The 17,865-nt window shown below is 36.0% G+C and overlaps 1 protein-coding gene across 3 annotated transcripts in view; it reads right to left on the bottom strand.

Moving 5' to 3' along the window:
* map3k20a (mitogen-activated protein kinase kinase kinase 20a) overlaps window positions 1–17,865 on the bottom strand; it is a 58,167-nt gene that overhangs the window by 12,616 nt on the left and 27,686 nt on the right. For 2 of the 3 annotated variants that reach the window (XM_048192794.1, XM_048192796.1), the window contains 5 exons: window positions 10,590–10,634; window positions 10,486–10,513; window positions 9,358–9,491; window positions 4,472–4,534; window positions 4,051–4,149 (listed from right to left, as the gene is read on the bottom strand). In XM_048192794.1, the coding sequence (XP_048048751.1) occupies window positions 4,051–4,149; window positions 4,472–4,534; window positions 9,358–9,491; window positions 10,486–10,513; window positions 10,590–10,634 (369 nt within the window). Of the gene's footprint in view, window positions 1–4,050; window positions 4,150–4,471; window positions 4,535–9,357; window positions 9,492–10,485; window positions 10,514–10,589; window positions 10,635–11,289; window positions 16,985–17,865 lie in introns of those variants that run through there. The other variant, XM_048192797.1, reaches the window with a different exon arrangement.

Genomic DNA, 17,865 nt, shown 5'->3' with positions numbered 1-17,865 from the left:
TTATGCATTATATAGCATTATGCTTTACTACTTATTAAGGTCGAGGCTTTTTGCTTCATTTTAACCTATTTGAGTTTATGCCGCAAAATATCTAAATAAAATAATAATACAGAAACTAAATCGCATCTTTTAAAGTATTTTTGAATAAATTAATAGATATGTCACTAGCTACGTTTTCATCCAAAGTTGTGATTTCAACTTGTGCGTAAAATCGAAATATTGCATAAAACATTTGCGAAAAAAGCAGCGTTTCCATCTCATGTGTTCAGGAAGACAAAAGAGTCACTTCCTGGGAAATTGGTGCAAAGTATCTGTAATAAAAATGGAAGTCGCTGCAATCGGGGAAGAAACTGGCTCTTTTTTCCTACATCATAAATGACTTGCATCTCACAGCACACAGACGAATCTCAATAAACACTGACATGTTCTCTTGCATTTTTATATGCTGTTATTTATAGAAACGCAATCATGTGAGATGCTTCTGGGAGGAAATTAAACCAAATCATTCTGATGACAGACGACAGATGCTGTCGATGAAACTGATCGGCTGGTTAGACTAGTTATCCAATCACATCCACTGCTGAGGCAAAGTCACGTGAGGTTTTTGTTGCACAACAAGGAATTTATCTGGTAAATGTTTTTCCATCATAATCTACGTGCATGTCTTCTTATCGGATGCATAAGAAGAGTCCTTAAAAAAAACATTTTAATTTATGCCCATCTTGTTGCGATCTGCGTAAAAATGTGCATATAAGTTTGTGGATGGAAACATACCTCTTGATATACGCACATACGATTTTCACCAATCAACAGCCTCAACACCCAAGCAAACACCTAAAAATGGTCTAGCAACCACAGATGCGCTGTAACTCTCTGGTAACCACCCACAAAACCCTGACAACCACTCAAAACACTCAACAGTATTACAGAATCCTAGCAATCACAGCAACGCCTTGACAACAACCCAATCAAGAATCACTCACATTTCTTGAGGAAATCTAGTAGTTCTTTTGTAGTGTGAACAATATAAAAAAAATCAGACAGAATAAAATTATGCCAAACTCAAAGATTGCGTGGATTAAGGCCCTGTCTCAAATGGAACCCTAAGGCTGTGTGTCCACTAATGTGTTTTTTCCCCGAGGCTAGCGTATTTTTTTCCAATTGAAGAGTTTGGTTCCAAAATGCGATAAACGCCATTTTCAAAAAACTGAGTTTCCGCCTAAATCAGTATTGTATCTGGTCAGTATTGAAAAGTCATTTATTAATTTTGCGTAAAATGCGATATCCGTCGTGTTATTCTGTCATGTTTTCTCCCTTTCTTCCAAATAGGAAATCTCCTTTTTCTGCAGAACGCGATATATCTGCTCTCAACCAATCACAGCGCTCCATTCCACCCACTGTAAACATTGAAGGCTTTTTTACAAAGCAGTTTTTAATACCAATGTACTCGCCAAACGTGTTTATTTAACCGTGCGATGGCGCCAGATACTCTTTAATCGGTAATGACAAATAATTCATAACATTAACAAAATTACCATTGTATTTTTAGTGAAATGCCTGTATATAAGATAAATATTGGCAAAGTTTAGACTCTGTCATATATGTGAATCAACTTACTTTGTTGTTCATTTTCATTTTGAAAAGTAACTTTTATATTGATGGATTAATTGCATTTTGAAAAAAAAAAGTGTCAGGGATTTATTGCATTTTGGGAAAAAAATAATACGTTTCTATAATAAACTTTTTAAAATCAAAATGTAGATTTGAATTTTTAATGTTTTTATATCCAAAAGATGCTATGTGAAAGTTTGAAACAGAAAATAGGGATTTTCATCTTGCCACTTTCTTGGTAAAGAAAACACAAAATAATCAAAATGGAGTTATTGCGTTTTGGAACCAAACTCTTCAACTGTTTTCAATGGAAGCACCACGTTTTTTTTAAAACGGCAAGAGCGAGACAAGGTGCTGAGTGCCGAGAGTTGAAAAATGTTCAACTTTGGATGAGAAACCTAAAATGACAAATCACTGTCACTTTTTAACAAGCCGCCCAATCACAGTGGAGGAGGGGCGGGGTAAATACAACACCAACCAATCATCACATTCTGCTTGTATAATAATAGCAAATGACAACAATGAGCACATCTTTTCATCCAAAACGAGTGCCAGAGCAAGTGCATTGAGTCACCATTTTTATATTCAGAAGCAATTTGTGAAATCAGATACTAGTAACACTTCAGCAGACATTATGTATTAGAGGTCGACCGATATGGGTTTTTCTCTGGCCGATGCCGATATTTAGAAATCAGGGCAGCCGATGGCCGATATATGATGCCGATTTTTTTTGGCTGATTGGCCGATTTTCTTTTTTTCCCCTTCATGTCATAAAATCTAACAGTTAAGTAATAAGAATTTATACAGAAAATTGCTTAAATTAAACATTTATTGAACAACACAAGCCTCTCTAATCAGTGCACTAAAAATAATTTATATGTTAAATATTAAATACACAACACAGGTAATCAAAAATCTAGACCGTCAAATTAACTTAGTAGTAGCCTAATTCATAGTAATAATACATGGCTCAACTTTTTAAGCACCTTCTCAAAACTATTCTGAAGCATGCTTCTATACTGTAAGTCAAATAGCCATAATCTAAGTGATATCAAAAATAAGAGTTCATAACTGCATAGAGAGCACTGGCCATGAGCGATGACGTCGTGGAGGCTATGTGTCGGACCCACAGACACATTCAAATGAGGAAAGTTAATATGCACGTTTTAGCCAGAATTTTCATCTGAATTGAACATGTTTCTACTTTCACATGCAAATGACTTGTTGCACTTATGATAAACATGGTCAGCATCAATTCTAGTGGGCTACAATGTAATTACTCTTTCAAAACGGTCTGTTTTCACCTGCCATCGTTAGTTGAAGCTGTGTGTGAACAACAGGTCGACCTCTTTTATGTATCATAGCACATATATAGCGTCTCAACTGAAAAAAACACATCTTGGCATTTTGCGAAGAAGACGCAAAATGGCATTTTGAGAAGAGCTCTTTGGTGGACACTAAGCCCTTGCAATCTTCCGCACTTTCGTGACGTCATGCCGCTGTCGGTAAAAGTCTGCTGCGGAGCTCGAGGGTTCGGCAAAAGCGTGCATTTAGGGCTCATATCAACCCCAAAGGGGGCGCTTTGGAGCACCCTTCTGAAACCTAAAATGACAAATGGGACACTCTAGGGTCTTGTGGTCTTAACGGACACATGCATGCTGCAGCCATTGTAAGTCCACAAGATTGTAAGTGCACATGAAGTGTGCCATTTGGGACAGGGCCTAAGTTGTGTACCATAAACATATCAATAACTATAACACCTATCAATAAACCTATCAAACCTATCAATAACAATAACATATTGGCTATGTTTCCATCCACCTATTTTTATGCACATTTTGGGATATATCATAAAAAAACGCTAAATGGAAACACCAAGATGCGCATAAATTTTAAAAATGCGCATAAAAATCATATGCACTATTTTGAGTCGGATACATTTTTATCCGATAAGAAAACATGTGCATAAACTACAATGGAAACACATTTACCGAATAAATTCCTCGATGCGCATCAAAAAAATCATGTGACTTTATGATGCGACAGCATAAATGCCTGAGCAAAGTCTGTAGTCAAAGTGGTTCGATATATTTACTTCAGAACCGTCTTACACGACTGCATTCCCAAACAGCAGCATCCGCCTCCGAAAGCAAGATAACACGTTTAGTGTGTTTCATCTGTGTGCTCTGAGACGCAAGTCATTTCTTATATACAAAAATGATTATATACAGTGGCTTCTCATACTTTTCTCAGCGATATTTTGCACCAGTTTATGAGGAAGTGACGACTTTGTTCTCTTTGGCTCGGTGGATAGAAACACTGTTTTATTCGCAAATGTTTTATGCGAGATTTCAATTTTGCACATAAGTTGAATTCGCAACTTTGGATGGAAACAGCTTATAAGGGCTCCTACACATGATATGTAGCGGTGTGATTTACCGTCTGGCCTGTGCCTGCTTTCCAGTGATATCCAAACACCAACTCCAGATTTACGGTCTTCCTCCACTCCTCGTCTTCTTCCTCAGCGGCCAAACCATTCTAAGATTGCACATAAGAAACATTTAAATACATTAGCTATGACCTTTTACTGCAAAAAATCATATTTTGTTTCTTTTTTGCATGGGCTTTTTAGTTTTACCTACTTCCGAAAGTTGAAATAGCTTGTCGATTCAAATACATTTGACAAATTAATTGAATAAACCCAGTAAATTAAGTTTAGTTTACTGAAAGCAATTACTTTTTTTTTTTTACAGAATGGTGGATAAGGAAGAATTCAGCTAAAACAGTGTGGCGAAAATCATGCAAAATCATGTAAAGTCTATGTAAAAGATCATCTAGAAAGCGATAAAAGACAACATGCCTTGATCAACGGAGGAAAGTGGAACAGACTCAGGTAGTCGTGGGTAAGTTTCTCAATTTCGGTCTGAAAAAGAAAGATTTGACATAATGTTTAAAACATTACGAGATGGATTTATGCAGTTATGCAGTGCACTGACAATCAGCCAATGACCAGCTGTGTGAGAATGTAACAATTATTACCTGTTAATGGACTTTCAGCAGCAAAACAACAATTAATACCATTGTGTATCACTAATGAACATATAATTCATGCTCTGGCATATGTCATATACATCTAGAGTAATTCATTCAACAAATCAGGCTCTCTACGGAGCGCGCATACAGGATCAGATGTGTGATGTCAGTTAGCAGCGGATCCCAGAGGAGGAAAAATTATTTCTCAGAGGTTGCTCTTTCAAAGCTTAGCAATACGACATAATGGAGTTTTCAATTAAACATCAACGCTGTCACGGATATTTCTAAAATTAATTGGGGGAAATGAAGAGACAAATACATGAGTCGTTGACATACAGTATCAAGCTCCAAAATGAATGTGGCAGTGCTCAGATGTGGTCTTCATATTGTGCATATGACTTCATATTGAGATCTTGGATTTTCTGAGCACAGTTTGAGCATTGTTGAGAAATTCATGTGAGAAACGTGGTGAGATTTCTTGCTCGATTTCTTTAGGCCAATTCACACTGCGCTGACAGACGCAGACCAACACCCACAGTCACCAGGTTACAGCACGTCACTTCTCAGACATCCTAACGGCGTTTCAATCGGCAAAAACAAGCTCCAACAGACGCCAACAGGCTCCGACAGGGGTAACACACTGATCCGTCTGTCAATGAGGTGTGAATTGGCCTTTAGAAGAAAAATCTGATGCTGAAAATCTCAGCAAACATTTCCATTTGCTCTCTATTCAGTCTCACTGCTGTCTAGGAGAAGTAATTGAGTTAATAAGGAGGATCTCATTCATGATTTTGCTTTCCTTTGGATTAGCTAGTTCAGTTAGTTTATTCATCACCTAGATCGTAAACGCTAATGCATGGAAACAATGAATATTGGTCATTCTTTATATTAGGTGTCTTTAAATAATTGTTAGGTACAATGTACTTGTGTTGATGTATTGTGAAACACTTGTGCTGATATTGAGGTGGATACGGGTAAGGTTAGGACAGGTTTGGTGGGATGGGTAGGTGTAAGAGTGGGTTAAGGTGTAACTAATTACATGCAAGTATTTTTTAAATACAAGTACAATGTAAAACATAATGTATACAATAAGAGCACTGTATCAAATGATTAACCTTCTGGTACTGTTCGCATGTCGATCAAAAATGACAGATTTTTTTATTTTTTTTTTAATTTAAATGAAATGATGTACCATATTTTAGTTCAATAATATTTTGTATTTAATATTTTGTATTTTTAGGGGATTTTGTGGTGCTAAAATATACTTTTTGAGCATGGACCTGAAAATGAAATTTCCAACTTAAACTCTCATAAATCTTGAATGCTTTGGAGCACAGACTTAAGTTTGGTCTCTTTTTAAAGACGACACTTGGCAAATTATTGCTGAGTTTAAAGTTTAAAAAACATTTCATGTTATGAAAAAAGTAAAAATTTTATATGATATATACAGGGAGTGCAGAATTATTAGGCAAGTTGATTTTCTGATCATATTTTTTTCCCAAGCACATTTTACCAATTCCAATCCACATCAATCTTAATAACTACTATTAATAATGTTTAATGTTTTTAATCATTTATAAGTGATATATAATTGTTCATGAAGGCTGGAAATGAAAAATGCCTTATATTCAGGTGTGCAGAATTATTAGGCAAGTTTTCTTTTACAGGCAAAATGAGCCAAAAAAGAGATTTAACTCAGACTGAAAAGTCAAAAATTATTAAATACTCATGAGAAGGACGCAATACTAATGCAATACTAGAAATTGCAAAGTTAAAGCATGACCAAGGGACAGCAAAACGCTCATTGGGTCAGCGGGGTCAGACAAAAACAGGTGGAAAAGAAAAGACACATGTTAACTGCAAAATAATTAAGAATTAAGGTGAAGAATTAAGTGTGAAACCATCAGGAACCCTTTAGTCTCCAGCGCCACCATTTTCCAGAGCTGCAACCTACCTGGAGTCTCCAGAAGTGCAAGGTGTTAGGATCTCAGAGACTTAGGTTAGCTAAAGAATCCTAAAAAATGACCTGCACTTGATAAGAATCACAAGCTGAAGTGTTATAAAATACATGAAGACTGGGTTTTAATAGGGCTTATAGACAGACAGCTTGAGAATGACTCCTGATGACCAGCACCACATCCTCTTGTACCACTGTTTGAAGAATTTATCTTCCAGAATCTGGCAGTAAGGTGTTTGAGTTCACTTTTAGTCCATCTCTTATCCTGAAATGTCTGTCTTGCAGAGATGGACTAAAAATTATCTTCCAAAACTTACTGCCAGATTCTGGAAGATAAATTCTTCAAACAGTGGTACAAGAGGATGTGGTGCTGGTCCTTCAGGAGTCACTCTCAAGCTGTCTGTTTATAAGGCCTATAAAACCCAGTCTTCATGTATTTTATAACACTTCAGCTTGTGATTCTTATCAAGTGCGGGTCATTTTTAGGATTCTTTAGCTAACCTAAGTCTCTGAGATCCTGAGACCTTGCACTTCTGGAGACTCCAGGTAGGTTGCAGTTCTGGAAAATGGTGGCGCTGGAGACTAAAGGGTTCCTGATGGTTTCACACATAATTCTTAATTATTTTGCAGTTAACGTGTCTTTTCTTTTCCACCTGTTTTTGTCTGACCCCGCTGACCCAATGAGCATTTTGCTGTCCCTTGGTCATGCTTTAACTTTGCAATTTCTAGTATTGCATTAGTATTGTGTCCTTCTCATGAGTATTTAATAATTTTTGACTTTTCAGTCTGAGTTAAATCTCTTTTTTGGCTCATTTTGCCTGTAAAAGAAAACTTGCCTAATAATTCTGCACACCTGAATATAAGGCATTTTTCATTTCCAGCCTTCATGAACAATTATATATCACTTATAAATGATTAAAAACAATATTAATAGTAGTTATTAAGATTGATGTGGATTGGAATTGGTAAAATGTGCTTGGGAAAAAAATATGATCAGAAAATCAACTTGCCTAATAATTCTGCACTCCCTGATATATATATATATATATATATATTTTTTTTTTTTTTTTTTTTTTCCCCAAAACATGTTTTACTCTAAAACTGTGAGAAAATCAAAGGTATAAATCTAAACAAGTGGTGTTCCAAATTTGAGGTTGATATCTCAAAAAATGAGCTTTCAGTAAGAATTTGTTTGTGCTCAGTACCAAACATCTCCACTAGATGAAATTCATCTTCCATTCATTTCCAATGCGCTAATTTTTGACCGCGAACAATATGGGCCCTATCTTGCACCCAGCGCAACTGACTTTGTACACCGACGCATGTGTCATTCCTATTTTGCACCCGCGCAAAGCGCGCTTTTCCCTCCACAGAAGCACGTCGCTAAACTAGTGAATGAACTTGCGCTCCCTGGGCGGTTCAGCGCAAAAAAGGAGGCGTGTTCCGGCGCAAACAATCCCTGGTGCTATTTTGCTGTTCCATTAAACAATTGCGCCACTGACCAGAAAAAACCTAGTCTAAAGTCAGTGGCGCGTTGCGCGTTGTTCATTATGCTATTTTAAGGGCGCATGCTTGACCATAATGTATAGCGTGCACAACGCGCATACACTTTGCTCATGTAATCTACACAGACGCAACAGTTATTTTTGCAAATCATAAATTGTTACACTAAAAAAATATTAACAGCTGCCAGCTGATGAAACAATTGTGGCTATTTCCTCCCACGCCTGTTTAACCGACGCTATTTTGGGTGGGTTTCTCCCATCCCCATACAACACAACTTCTCTGTCTTTCACTGCTCTTACAAGAACATCAGTCTCCTCGGCTGTGAACCGCTCCTGGCGTGCGCCTGGTAAATACGCCATAATAATAGCAATCCATAATGGAACTTGCGCACCTGCTTTTAAAGGGAATGTTGGATGACGCTCTGATTGGTTTATTTCACGTTACGCCCAAACCACACCTATGAATAATGAAGCTACTTCAGACCAACCCATTTTAGATTTGCACCGGGCGCAAGAGCCATTTATCCCGCCGGGAAAATAGCAACAGCGCCGAGACCCGCCCACAAAGTTACTTGCGCTTCGCGCTTTGACACTTGCGTTTCAGATCGTTAAAATAGGGCCCTATAAGTGTGACTTTTTTTTCAGGACCATTTAACCTTTTTTAATCATAATTTGTGTGTGTGTTCGCACAGAAAGTGCCAAAACCTTTACCAAGTTTTGTACCATTCCGACAAAGTAAAAAAAAACAACAACAAAAAAGCTATACGTAAAATTTTTCGGTCAAAAATAACTGAACAGCACCAGAGGAATAAATAAAATGTTAGTACATAGTAGTTAAAGACACTTAATATAAAGTGGGACCCTAATATATTTTGCAATCCTGTTGGACTGATGGTTTCAAGGATGCACTTTAAAACTGAGGAGCATGTGAGATTCAAATTGCACACTAAGTTTCATTTCTGGCATTTGGAAAATCCACAAATCTCTAGAAGCCTACTAGGATTCTAACATACTAGGATAGATGTTTCCATGGAGGCGTTTTCAGAGACAAAAAATCATGAATACCCTAATAAATAAGTAACAGTGAATCATTTAAAAATAATAATAATCATACAAAAATTTCAAATATAACTCTTCAGTGTGCTAATACATTTAAATGTGTGCTAATGAACTGTTTAGCCCACTATAGCATGACCAGTGCTAACATTTTAAAAGCTAAGAGCCGTAATAGTGGAGGAAGTAGCTTGGCACCTTCAGATGTATGATGTGTCCTTTCGACGTCACTCCCAGATCTCTCATGTCATTCTCAGACAGCAGCAGGAGTCTCTGTCCTGTGATGTGATTCTGCTTGAACACCTCAGCGTACTGCTGCAGCTCTCCATCACCTCCAGCACACACACACACACACATGCTCATCTCTCTATCATACCATCAATTTTTAATGTTCTTATACTGAGCTAATGATATTTTCTATCCTTCTAGCCTTACACCTAAAAATTGAATCATCAAAGAAACCTTTCTGATTATTTTATATGAAAACACACTACCGTACACAAGTTTAGGGTCTGTAAGATTTAATGTTTTTGAAAGAAATAAAACTGTAAAAACAGTAATAATGTGAAATATTATTACATTTTAAAATGTAATGTTTGTAATATACACTGCCCGGGCAAAATTGACAAGAGTGCTTAACTCTTGCATTATCAAAACAAGATCTTGACCAAAACTTGATGCACAACTTGACAGAAATAACATCACGTTTATTTCCATCAAGAGGTGCATCAATTTTTGCTCAAGATCTTGTATTGACAATGCAAGAGGTGAGCACTCTGTAAAGTCTCCTCCAGAACATCCCAAAGACTTTCAATGAATTTAAGGTCTGGTGCCAATTCATGTGTGAAAATGATTCTTCATGCTCCTCCCAACCATTCTTTCACAATTTGAGCCTGATGAATCTTGACATTGTCATCCTGGCTGGAATATGGCCATGATGTGTCTTCCTACATGGTTGTTTAAGAAATGAAAAGCTACACACTCCATCAAGTAGGTTTAAAAGAACTGCTCCCAAACATATAACATGCTAGAAACATAATAATCACTGCAATAATGATCCAGTTATAGACTCTTAAGCATTTGCCTGTTTAAATCCAAACAGCGACTTTATTTTGGCCAGGCAGTGTATCATAAAATGCAATTTATTCATGTGATCAAAGCTGAATTTTCAGCATCATTACTCCAGAAATCATTCTAATATGCTGATTTGCTTCTCAAGAAAAAATTATTATTATCAATGTCAAAAATAGGTTTCAGGTTTCTTTGATGAATAAAGCAGCTTTAAATAAATGGTTAATCAATGTCAGAGGTGAAGAAGAATCTCACCTTCAAAGATCTGCTCCATCCAGAAATGCTGTAAAGACAAAGATGTTAAAAAATACCAAAAATCTGAAAGTTATTTCCATAGCTTGAGAAAATACTCTACCCACCACATGTTCTTCAGTCCAGGAGTGGATCGCCAGGTTTGGAAGAAGCTGTCGGAGACGGACAGAAGAGCAGAAACACTCACATGTGCGTACGGGCTACTGTCATTGTGTTCACCTGTCAGATTTACCTAAATATTCTGCTAGTGTTCTTATAATACGAAGTTCAGGTATTAACAACAAGAACGACTGAATAGCCACACTCAATTGACCAATGTTTCATTCAGTCGTAATACAGTATATGACGCTCACTTGTAATGCAAATAAGTGAGCCATTCATAGAAATGAATTTACATGTAAAAAAAATAATTTAAAAATGAAAAACTGATGCAAAGTTTTACTCAGAAAAAATTAAAAGACATTTTACATCTAGATATTTTCTAAACACATCAGCAAAAATCCATTATTTGTGTGTGTGTGTGTTTTCTTCATGAGGATGTTTGACGGTGTGTAATCTCATTTCTTTATTAGCAAATTTGGATTCTTTTATGAGATAAAAGCTGGCATTTGGTCTTTATTCTGTATCTCAGTGTTGTTTTTGAATTGACAGCTTATTAACAGGATGTGAAGTTGTATCCCAGGTTATGTGTTAAGTTCAACTATTCCATACACTTTCTTCTAAATTCTAAGAACATAATCATGTTCCATCTGATGGACAGACTGATTGACAGACATTTAGACAGACAGACTGTTACACAATATGAGATTAAAAGTTAAAACAGTCACAGTCTTTTATTTCAGCAAGACAATTTTGCATGTACTGAGTGTTTTCAGTAAATACATTTTTTAGACATCAGTACAGGATATTAGTCTCACTTACATCATTGATATGAGAGACATTTCTCATAGAGAAAAGACACTCTATCAACGATAAAATATAAAGACAGCATGAAGAAACAATAAGGGGTATAATATCAATATTTAATGGTGTCAAAACTAATGCTCATAGTGTTATTACAGTTTTACCTATAACAAATAACCCATGCAAATGTTTTACCAACACTCAAAAAAATGAACTTTCACTGTTGTTAGTTTCACTCAAACCACCTTGTTCACATTAATTTAAAAACACATGTAACTACATGAACTTAATTTAACTGAGTTGTTTCTACTAAAAATGAGTATTGTCAGCTTTACTTAATAAGTGTTTGTTCAGTCAACTTAACATTGCTGAGTGAAACGCACAAATGAATGTTGACGTAACTGGGCAGTGGATCCATAGTTTCCGGCATGCTTTGCAAGGGACCGCATTAGGAGAGTAAATTTAGGGATTAAAGTGTTATTTTGTGTGTTTTTAAGTATAGGGAAAGATGTTGCTAGTTTATGTTAGTGTTTAATGTTCAGTTATGTTGGACATTTAGAGGAGGTTCTGTAATGTTTTTGGATTTTGTGGTTACCATTATGCAGAAGAGTGTCGCCTGTGTTTAGGCTGTATTAAGTAAACTGCACATATAAATATTATGTAACAGCGACAAATTCAAATGATTTGTATTTACTAAAAGAAAAGTCAGCTGTAATTGAATTTCTTTTGTTCATACAATTAAATTGTCATTTGTACAAAGTACTCAATATAGTTGCGTGAAACCACTTGACACTACTAAATCCAACAAGTACCTACAGAAACAGTTCAGCATAATCATAAATGGACTACTGTACTCAATATTTCTGTGTTCTGTGTGTAGCACTAGCTTAAAAACCTGCTAACTCTATTGAAATCAAGTCTCTCGGACAGAACGCTATTTTTATAGTTTTCCAAATCAGCAACTTTCTGATCGAATCGTTACGTATTATTATTTATAAAACAGTTCTTTCTGGTTCTCGAATCATATTGGCCCAGAGTTGTGCGATATTCTAGTGATAACAGCAGATAACTACCTTTTTTATCGTTTGTATCACTTCGCTTGAAGCGACTGTCATGACTGCCGAGCAAATCACCGTATTTTTTACAAATACTACACTTGTTGTACTACGAACTGTAGTTTTAAGGCCAGAATGTAGTTGTTTAGACCTGAAATATGTGACTGATATTTAATCAGTCCCTCCAGAAAAACGTGATTATGCGATCGCCTGATTTCATGCATAATCAGCCAAAATCCGCATATTTATTCGGGGGTCGCATTTTTTTCAAATACGCCGCACTTTCACCGCATAAATTGCCGATTTCAGCAAGCAAAATATATGCGGGGCTAGCATGATTTCATAATCCCTGCATTTTCGTTGCAAAAAAGTCACATATATCTTAGCAGAAAGTTGAAAAATGTTGCGTTTACTTCACACTAGTAAAGCACCGTTATTTTCCCCCTATTGCCATGGGAACCTTTTGAAGTGACGTAATTACGCGACGTGAACATCATCTGCAAACCATGAAACCATGATGAAGCACACAAATCATTCTCATTTGCCAATAAAAATAAGCGCAAAAAACCGCACGAAGCAGTTTCCCGGTGTGTGGGGCAAAATATTTTGCACTCTGTGCAACTGCGTGTTGACGCTGGAAAACCACTTTCACTTTGCCACCGCCAAGGATGGTTAAAGCAGCAGCGGAAGCAGGCAGGAAGAAGCACACATTTTTTAAAATATTTTATTTATTCATTTTTATAGAAGTTGTTGGATATTAATAATAATACGTTTATTTTATATAGCGCCTTTCTACAAACTCATATTCCTTTTGTAAAGCTACAGAACTTGTTTGACTCAATGTTTTGTAAGTTTGAGCCATGTGTTAATTAAGGTCTGAAATAAAACAGAATGAGAACTTAAATATTCTGTGATTTAGTATGCTTGCTTATCATAGGAAGTAATAGGAAATTACTCTTTACATTAAAGTAGTAGCCTAGTGAAACAGGGTGTTGGGGGAATCACCTTTTATTTTTTTCTGTTTTTCATCAAACCGCAGTTTTTGCAAGTTCCCGCAATTTCAGCGCATAAAATTGCAAAAATATCCCGCATATTCCATCGCATTTTTTAAGAAAACGTGCTGCAAAATCAAGCATTTTAGCCCGCAACAATCAAAAAAAAATTCAGCGTTTTTCAGGAGGGACTGTTTAATCATAGCACCTATTTTACAATTTGTTTAGATGTTTTTGGAGATGCGAGCTCCAGGCTGTCAGCAGCCGTTCAGTGCTCGTGTACCCGCCGAGAACAGCTTGATCTCGGCCAGTGCTACGGTGATTTGCCGCTGGTATAGTGGTTAAACATGAGATATAATTCATTTTGGGTACATAAAATGGGCAATCTTTGGTCTTAATTAATGTATTACTTGTTACTGAGCAAATTAAATTGTGCTATGTTAAATGCTTTTGTACATTTGACTGAATTGTACAATTGTGTTTATTTCCTATTGTAATTTATAATGGCTATTGTTGTTAATTTAAATATTGTTGTTCAATAAATAAATACTATTTAATAAATAATATGTATTTGATATTGAGAAAGCGTTCATTAGTGCATAATATGGATTGAGTGAAAGTTTAATACGCCATTAGATGGTGGATGAGTCAGTCGCAAGAGACTGTTAAATTGAAAGGGACTTTTATAAACGAAGGACACTGTTTTAGCGCAGTTATGGAAAATGTGTTTAACTGTAAAAAGGACAAATAAAAAGATCTCTTTCGTCAGCGGACATTCAAACAGATTTTTATAATGGATATAATATTATGGACATCAACCCTCCTCTCAATAATACTGTACAAAATACAATGAGTTTCAATGGAGAGACTCAACATTCCTTCGTTACTATTACTATTATTAATTAGTAATGAAGGCTTGGTCAAACTGTCAATTTGAGATTTGAATTTGTGGCGGAAGGAAGTAGTTCTGCACAAAAGAGGGTTTTAAAGACACTCCATTTTTATTTCTTATTTCTTTACACACTTGTGCCGTCAAACTGTTGTATAAATGCAATATCACACTCGTAGCCGTATATTCAGCCATATCGCACGGCTACTTGTGTGATATTGCTCATTTAGGTGATGTTACTGCTGAGTCCAATTAGTTTAAAGCATTTACCTGTTCAAAATTTCTTTCACTGTGCTTCTTTGAATCATGATAAAATGATTATTCAAACATAATAATTTCAAATGCACTTCAAAGTAAAACAGTTCATTTGGCATTATGGTAAAGTGTGCTCTCTGTAAGTACACCTAAGTAGCTAATTATTTCATTAATATTATATTAGTTTTAAATATAATAAGTCTTTAACTGAATTAATATCAGTGGTATATCTAGTGAACAGTGCTGTCATTTCTTTCTTTTTTTCAGGTTTCCTAGGAAAGTGTGAATAAAAGAACAGATACTTGACTGTAACGCATTTCATTTCTACTGGAAGAAATATTGAAATACTCTTTCTTGCTCATGTTTTTCATTCTCTCTCTCTCTCTTTCTTGATGGTGTGTGAGTTCCTCACAGTCTTCACACTGCTCAAATTGGCCAATCTTAATGTCAGTGAAATGTCAGTTGTTCGTAAGTGCGCGCTGTCCTTGCCACGCTGACATGCTGTTCTCTCTCGCTCTCCTCAGCATGTGGCTATACATCCACTTCATTTGCCATAAATAACATCCATAAGGACCCGGTGGGCGTCAAGCGGCCTCACCTAATACAGCCTTTACAGAGAATCAGAGAAAGTGACTGCTCTAACCTCCACGGCGCACGACAGACGACTTATGTCCACTTAAAACTCTTCTTACAAAAACAGCATATTTTCTCCAGCAAATAAATACTGTTCCCGATGGAAAAAAGATTCAAACAGCACAAACACACTGTAACTAAATGTGTGCCTTAAGAAGCGATTTCTCATTTGATTTCTAAACAAACTTGAATTAAAGCAGTTCATTTTGATATGACCACTTGAGGTGCACTACCAGTGAAATGTGTGGATTGAGTTTATGTTTCTCCGAATCCTAAAGATCTTTTAAATGGTCAAATTAGTTTTGTAGACAAAAACAAACTGTGCCTTTATTTACAATAATGTGCTCTTTTATATAATTGAGTTGACATGGGTATTGAAGGAAAGAGTGTGCTGCATATACAATTTAAAATGCCCCTATTATGTTTTTTTTGGATATTATCTTTAATGTTGTGTGTAATATAGCTGATTGTGAATGTAAAAGCCCAAAGTTTCAAAGATCAAAGTGCAGATAAATGGAGTTTTTGTCTCCTAAAAGAAAGAACCGATTCTAAAGTCTCACTCTCCAGTCTCACTTCCTGATGAACCCATGTAGGTTTGTAAAAAAAAATTGCATAATGCCAGAATATGGTCTTCATTGGCTGCTGATGAACAACATCTAACTTTGACCCTCAAACACTGTAGCTGTAGCTGAGACTGGAAGAGTTTGGCTCGTGTCGTCGACGTGTCGAGAAGACGTTCTTTTCTGCGCTGTTTTCAATTCACTTCAAAAGGATTCGTATATATTATAGTATATTCGTATATCTAACTGTATATTAAGTGCTGAGGAAGATCCGGAGCTGAAATTCAGATATGGTAATGGGTGTTTCGTTTCCGACACACACTGTAAACGGTAGACCAAACACAACAGACTAGGCCGTCTGACCAATCAGAGCAGAGTAGCTCTCAGAAAGGCGGAGTTTAGAGGGACTGGATCCTTGATCGAACCATTTCAGGCACTGTGATATTAATTCAAGTGTTTTTTGACCTTGGATGCATTTAAACCTGTTGTAGGAGACTGCAAATCAAAAGTAAAATCCTTTATAAAAATAGCATAATAGGGCACTTTAAAATAATTTTTATTTCCTAATAATTCATTATTGTTTTACATTAGTTTGTATTTTGATGAATTTACAATTATTCTAAAATCTATGTAAGCTTCCGCCACATAATAATTTTATGTTTTTATTCTGTGGTGGAAAGAAATCTGTAAAACAGTAATTATAAAAAAGAATTAAAAAAAAAAAAAGAATGTCCAAACTTTTCACTGGTAGTGTATATTTTTTAGGTTAAAATAATTTTTTAAAAAATTCTAAATAAAGATCTATCCTTATTAAAAGCATAATTATTCATCAATTGTACTCAAATTATATCTGACATATTAAGACAGTGCATATAAATTCATTTTAACCACACTATAGGGGTAGGCAAATTAAATGGACACCTTATTACAGTCCTAATCACTATCATCAGAAGAGTCAAACACAGCCAAGCCCAAAGGCATGGTGATCTTGCGCCCCTGTCTATGGGAGCAGGTCTTGGAGGAGATGCGATCGGCCTGCAGCAGAGGAGCCGACGGGAACTCCAGAGGAAACATCTCACCAAACTCCCTCCAGATGGCCTGCAGCTCTCCATCAGCAGCACTGCCGATCTGACACGACACCTCTGAACTCAACTCCTCCACACTCGACTCAAAAAACAACTCTGAGCTTAACGCTGCGGCCAGGGGAAGAAAGAACTGAGAGAACGAGGAAAGGCAGATGAAAACAGACAGAGAATATGACAATTAAAATAAATAAAAACACAGAAAAAGAAAAAAGGACACAGAAAAAGAAGAAATGAAGGAAAGGAAATCAGTTCATAAACTCCAGATTAAACAAAAAACAGATTTGAGAGAAGAATGATTTTAGAAGCAATGAATGCAAAGCGTACGGTTACACTTTATTTCAATAGTCCACTTTAGACATTAGACTAACTTTTCAGCTACATGTCAACTAACTCTAGTGTATTAGTAACTGTAGTTGACTGTAAGGTTAGAGTTAGGTGTTGGGGTTTGGGTTAGTAGAATCAGTTGACGTTTTTTATTTCATAGGGACAATGGGCCTCATTCAAAAAAATTAATTTAGAAAAATTAAAAGCGCATTAAAAAAAATAACAAGCGTAAATAAAACCTTTAAACACATTAAAAATTATATTGCACAAACTTAAACTTGCGTTTGTGTTCTTAAAAGTTGTTTTCCTTGGTTTTATTACTCTGTACTTTGTGCTCTCTTACATTTTCTGCTTATATTTTACTCTTTTGTATGCTTGTGCTGTTTTTCTCTTTGCTCTTCTTTCCATGTTCCACTCTTGCTTTTCCAAATGTTGCAGTTCGAGTTTCATGTAAATTAGGGCGGGCTTAATTGTCACCATTAGTCCACTAGTTCTCGATTGACAGCTCCTCCTCTAGCCAATCAATCGAAGAGAGGGAGATGACATCACTTTAGATTTGTGCAATATAATTTTTAATGTGTTTAAAGTTCTTTGATTCATGCTTGTTATTTTTTTAAAGGTGCCCTAGAACTTTTTTTAAAAGATGTAATATAAGTCTAAGGTGTCCCCTGAATGTGTCTGTGAAGT

Source organism: Megalobrama amblycephala, linkage group LG6 (genome assembly GCF_018812025.1).
Source record: "Megalobrama amblycephala isolate DHTTF-2021 linkage group LG6, ASM1881202v1, whole genome shotgun sequence".
Classification (NCBI taxonomy): Eukaryota; Metazoa; Chordata; class Actinopteri; order Cypriniformes; family Xenocyprididae; genus Megalobrama; species Megalobrama amblycephala.
This window is presented reverse-complemented; position numbering and strand designations above follow the sequence as displayed.